Source organism: Bison bison, unplaced genomic scaffold (assembly GCF_000754665.1).
Source record: "Bison bison bison isolate TAMUID 2011002044 unplaced genomic scaffold, Bison_UMD1.0 scf7180017864290, whole genome shotgun sequence".
Classification (NCBI taxonomy): domain Eukaryota; kingdom Metazoa; phylum Chordata; class Mammalia; order Artiodactyla; family Bovidae; genus Bison; species Bison bison.
Window position 1 is genome coordinate 2,558,995 of NW_011494862.1, and position 4,962 is coordinate 2,563,956.

The 4,962-nt window shown below is 40.9% G+C and overlaps 1 protein-coding gene across 5 annotated transcripts in view; it reads left to right on the forward strand.

Moving 5' to 3' along the window:
- Positions 1-4,962, forward strand: part of IL12RB2 (interleukin 12 receptor, beta 2) — an 87,181-nt gene that overhangs the window by 35,041 nt on the left and 47,178 nt on the right. For all 5 annotated transcript variants that reach the window (XM_010850298.1, XM_010850297.1, XM_010850299.1 and 2 more), the window contains one exon: positions 1,705-1,784. In XM_010850298.1, coding sequence (XP_010848600.1) covers positions 1,705-1,784 — 80 coding nt within the window. The remainder of the gene's footprint in view (positions 1-1,704; positions 1,785-4,962) is intronic.

The window sequence follows — 4,962 nt, forward strand, 5'->3', positions numbered from 1 at the left end:
GTTCTTCTGTGTATTCTTGCCACCTCTTCTTAATATCTTCTGCTTCTGTTAGGTCCATACCATTTCTGTCCTTTATTGAGCCCATCTTTGCATGAAGTGTTCCCTTGGTATCTCTAATTTTCTTCAAGAGATCTCTGGTCTTTCCCATTCTGTTGTTTTCCTCTATTTCTTTGCATTGATCACGGAGGAAGGCTTTCTTATCTTTCCTTGCTATTCTTTGGAACTCTGCATTCAGATGCTTATATCTTTCCTTTTCTCCTTTGCTTTTCGCTTCTCTTCTTTTCACAGCTATTTGTAAGGCCTCCTCACACAGCCATTTTGCTTTTTTGCATTTCTTTTCCATGGGGATGGCCTTGATCACTGTCTCCTGTACAATGTCATGAACCTCCGTCCATAGTCCATCAGGCACTCTATCTATCAGATCTAGGCCCTTAAATCTATTTCTCACTTCCACTGTATAATCATAAGGGATTTGATTTAGGTCATACCTGAATGGTCTAGTGGTTTTCCCTACTTTCTTCAATTTCAGTCTGAATTTGGCAATAAGGAGTTCATGATCTGAGTCACAGTGAAAACTATTTCATGCATTGATAATACACATACACACTTAGACATAGGAGTTGATTATTCAGTTTCTTTTCAAAAAATATGTTCAGTTGACTTTCTCAAATTAAATCAGGTCATATTTGACCATTGTTTTATGGATTGGTGGTTATTTCTTTTACTAGTTCAGCCTGTGTTTCAGCATCAAGTAGATGAAATTGTCTGGTTTGTTCATTTGCTTATTCATCATTTAACAAAGAGAACTGGGAGCCTGTTACATTCTAAGCACTGCACTGGGTATGAGGAATGCTAAGATGAATGAGGGAGAAGGCAATGGCACCCCGCTCCAGTACTGTTGCCTGGAAAATCCCATGGATGGAGGAGCCTGGTAGGCTGCAGTCCATGGGGTCGCTAAGAGTCAGACATGACTGAGTGACTTCACTTTCACTTTCCACTTTCATGCATTGGAGAAGGAAATGGCAACCCACTCCAGTGTTCTTGCCTGGAGAAGCTTGGTAGGTTGCAGTCCATGGGGTCGCACAGAGTCGGACACGACTGAAGCGACTTAGCAGCAGCAGCAAGATGAATGAGACAGACTTCCTTACAAATAGATTATTGTCTAATGGTCATAAAACCAAATAATTATACTCCAACATAAATTCAGGAATGGAGATGAACACAAAGTTCAGCCTTTGTGTTTGTAATTTACAGGATTTAAAAATGTTTTCCTCATGATTTATGTCTGTTTTTCTGTTGAGAATTTTTTATGCATTCCAACAAAAAAGAATTAACCATGTATACTTTCTTTGAGTTATTTTACTAATACATGTTTAAGGGTAAGTTAAGAATGTAATGTCCCCTTGTCATTTTTAAAAGTTTGTTTTTAAGGTGGTTATTTAGTCACACAGTCATGTTTGACTCTTTGTGACCCCATGGACTACAGCACTTTGTTTTTTATGACTTCTGTGGTCAAGCATGTTCATTATTTAACAAAAGGAAAAGGGAAATACTGGGACACAAAGAAAATTGAAATTATCCTATAATTCTACTCTCTTAGAATAGTTTAATCAATAACCAATTGACTTTTAAAGTTTTTACGTTGTGTATTTGTATATATGTATATATACATGAAGCTGTGGATTTTTTTCCCCTTCAAAACAGAGCCTATTGGGATGTTAAATGTCTGGTACATGAGACAGCACATTGACTACAATAGACAACAGATTTCTCTTTTCTGGAAGGTAAGTTTGCAGTGTCCACTTAAAATTCAGGAGAACTATATATTTAGTTTTTTTAATTGAGATATAATTGACATATGAAGAGAATTACATATTTGAACGGTAAGTTTCAAGGCCGAAGAACTTGTTCTATAGTTGCTTTGATATGAGGCTTCAGAGACTGTGTTGGAACTCATTTTCTCAGCCAGATCTTCACGATGGTTGACTTTATGTCATTTACTTTTCCAACACAAGGGTGAGGACTCTTGACTTCCTGCCTCCACGCAATCATATGTTTCCCTCATCCACTTCCAGTCAGATCAAGGTCTCTTCCCTTCCCAAACTGTGCCCATCCTCTGACCCCATTCCCCACACCTTCTCTTCTGATTCTGTTCTCCTCTCTGCTATTCCTCCCACCCAACAGATACAATATGCCCTGCAGTGACCACCTCACTTTTTCATTTTAGGGGAGGGTAAAGCTGTGGATATAGATATTTAGGAATATGTTTCCTATGGTCATTGAAAAGTGAGTGGGTGGAAAGTAAGCACCTCTACCTCAGGAATACTAATAATAGTAGAAAATAAGAGAAATAGGAATAGAAAACAGCTTTTCTTCAGGAATAGTAGTAAAACAGTGGTAAACAGAACAACCTTCCAGCAAACAATGAGGCCTAATGTTATGACAGAATGTAAAAGTTTCACAAAGTGCTGAAAGCTGGCATTATCATTTCACTTAACCCTTACAAAAACCCTAAGAGATACATACTAGTATCCCCACTAACACATGAAAAAAACTGAGAGCCCAAAAAAGGAGGTTTTTCACAAAGTCAACCACCTACTAAGTGCAGGGCTGGGACTAAAACCCCATCCAGAGCTCTTTCTGCTATAGTATGACTCATTTTGCCCCCCAAAATATATATATTGTTTGAATTGAGCTACTGATTGGCATGTTTATAAGAAGAGGTTTTATTTCTCAAAACCTATGTCCTTTTTACAACATGTCTTCCAGTTAAGGGTAAATAAACAGTTTTGGAATTATGCAGCTGACAAGCATGAAACTAGAAGTCAGAGTAATAAAGTCCTCTGATGGGGTTAGCATGATAGATTTTGATAATCACGGTCTTCTTCAATTTTAAGAAATGAGCTCTTTCTCCCTCTTTCCCTTTCTCTCTCTCACACATAGAATCTCTGGTATAAAAGGAGACTACTGTAAATAGCTTGGTGAGTCATTATCAAGTTCTTCACTTTGAAACTAAAACTGCAGCTTAAAATTTATCTTAAAAAATGAATTTTTAATAGCAAGATTATTCTTAAAGCAAGGCATTTAGAGCAACCGCAATTTGTAAATAGTATAGAAGAACCTAGCTCAATTCCTGGCTGTTGGTTTTCATTTTCACAAGTAAGCAACTGGTTAAAATGCAAATTCTTCATCCCGTAAAGATCCCTCCTCCAAAAATGTCCTTTACAGTTATCTGAAAATATGCTGTTCTGGTCCCATTTCATTCCTCTCAACTCTGGGGTTTCTCTTGGTAGAATGAGGGTAATGATCAAAGTACCTGCAGAATTCAAGGTTGGGGGTGGAGGCACAAGTAAATGAGAAGGTGTAAACCCAGAAAAATCACTGGGGCTGCCAAGGTAAATTAGATGGTACCGCAACATTTTTCTCATAACAGTGTAAGCAACATACCCAGTGCTAGACCTGTGTTTCTTTCTGTCACAAAGAGCATTTAGAACAGGCATAAGCAGGACACCCTGAAACCAGCCTCAGAGCAAAGTCAAAATAACGATTTGTTAGCAAACAGGTAATGTTTAGCAAACTTCCATATGCAGATTCCTCTCTGCTGCTCATCTTAATTTTGTCCCTGTTTCTTACAAAGCTTTAGGTTCTAAAATGAAGTCTTGAAATTCAAAAGGACTTCAAAACTCTTCTGGTCCACCCTATCTCTCATGAACATTGCTCCTAGTCCAGCCGGGACAGACAGATGTCTCTGCTAGGACCTTCTGGGACAGGAAGAACTGCTCTGGAGACAGCCCACCTTGATGGCATCTCTTGTCTATAAGTTCAGTTCAGTTCAGTTCAGTCGCTCAGTTGTGTCCAACTCTTTGTGACCCCATGAATCGCAGCAAAAGGTTTTCTTCTGTGGAGCCAAAATTGTGTGCCCAAGAAGGATCTTTTGGACCGGAACGGATTTGAATAAGAAACCAAAAATGTAAAAACTAGAAGCTTCTACAACCTTATGCTAGATGGTGGTCATGAAAGGGCGCCTTCAAAACCTTTGGCAATTGTCCACCCTGAAAAAGGAGAGTTGGAGCCAGCCTTTTGTTTTACAGGGTTGTTACAGGACTTAGTCCCTGGTCCTTCCCAGGTGGCGCTAGTGGTAAAGAACCCTCCTGCCAATGCAGGAAACATAAGAGATTTGGGTTCTGACCCCTGGGTTGGGAAGATTCCCCTGGAGAAGGAAATGGCAACCCATTCCAGTTTTCTTGCCTGGAGAGTTCCAGGGACAGAGGAGCCTAGCAGGCTACAGCGCATAGGGTCACACAGAATCAGACACAACTGAAGTGACTTAGCACATGCACACACAGGACTTAGTCTTTTTCTGTTGAATCCTGGATTTCTTCAACGGCCCTACACAGGAAGTGGCAATTAAATCCTGCCCAGAGTTACTGAGATGAGTGGTTCTGCTCTGAGCTTCAGAACCACGAATCCCAGACCTCTAGAGCCAAAGGGCATTTAAGCAGCATGCAGTTACAGCAATCATTTTACAAACACGGAAACTGCAGTCTGGGGAGGGGAAGCTATTTCTCACAAGGATTTCTGTAATGTGGTGCCTGCTGCTGGGAGCCCTTCCTGAGTGGAATACTGCCCTTCTGTTTGGAAACACTCCCATTCCTCCGACTGGGGATTCCTCTTGCCGCCCTCAGGCAGGACTGGGAGCTGACAGGGCAGTGCTGTGACAGGAGGAACTCATCAAAACCTCAGAACAGCCTGCAGCCAGATCAGGTGCTTTGTGGTGGGGCCCAGTCAGACCTTACTGGGGAAGGGAAGCGAAGACATGCGTGTGGTGGGTGATTTTTCTTTTCTAACTTTGATCAATACTGGGAAACCCAATGAAAGGGACCCCCCGCCACTGCAGAGGGGAATTCAGGGCTTCAGCACCAAAGGAAGCCCCAAGTAAAACCCCGTCAGCCTGTGAACACA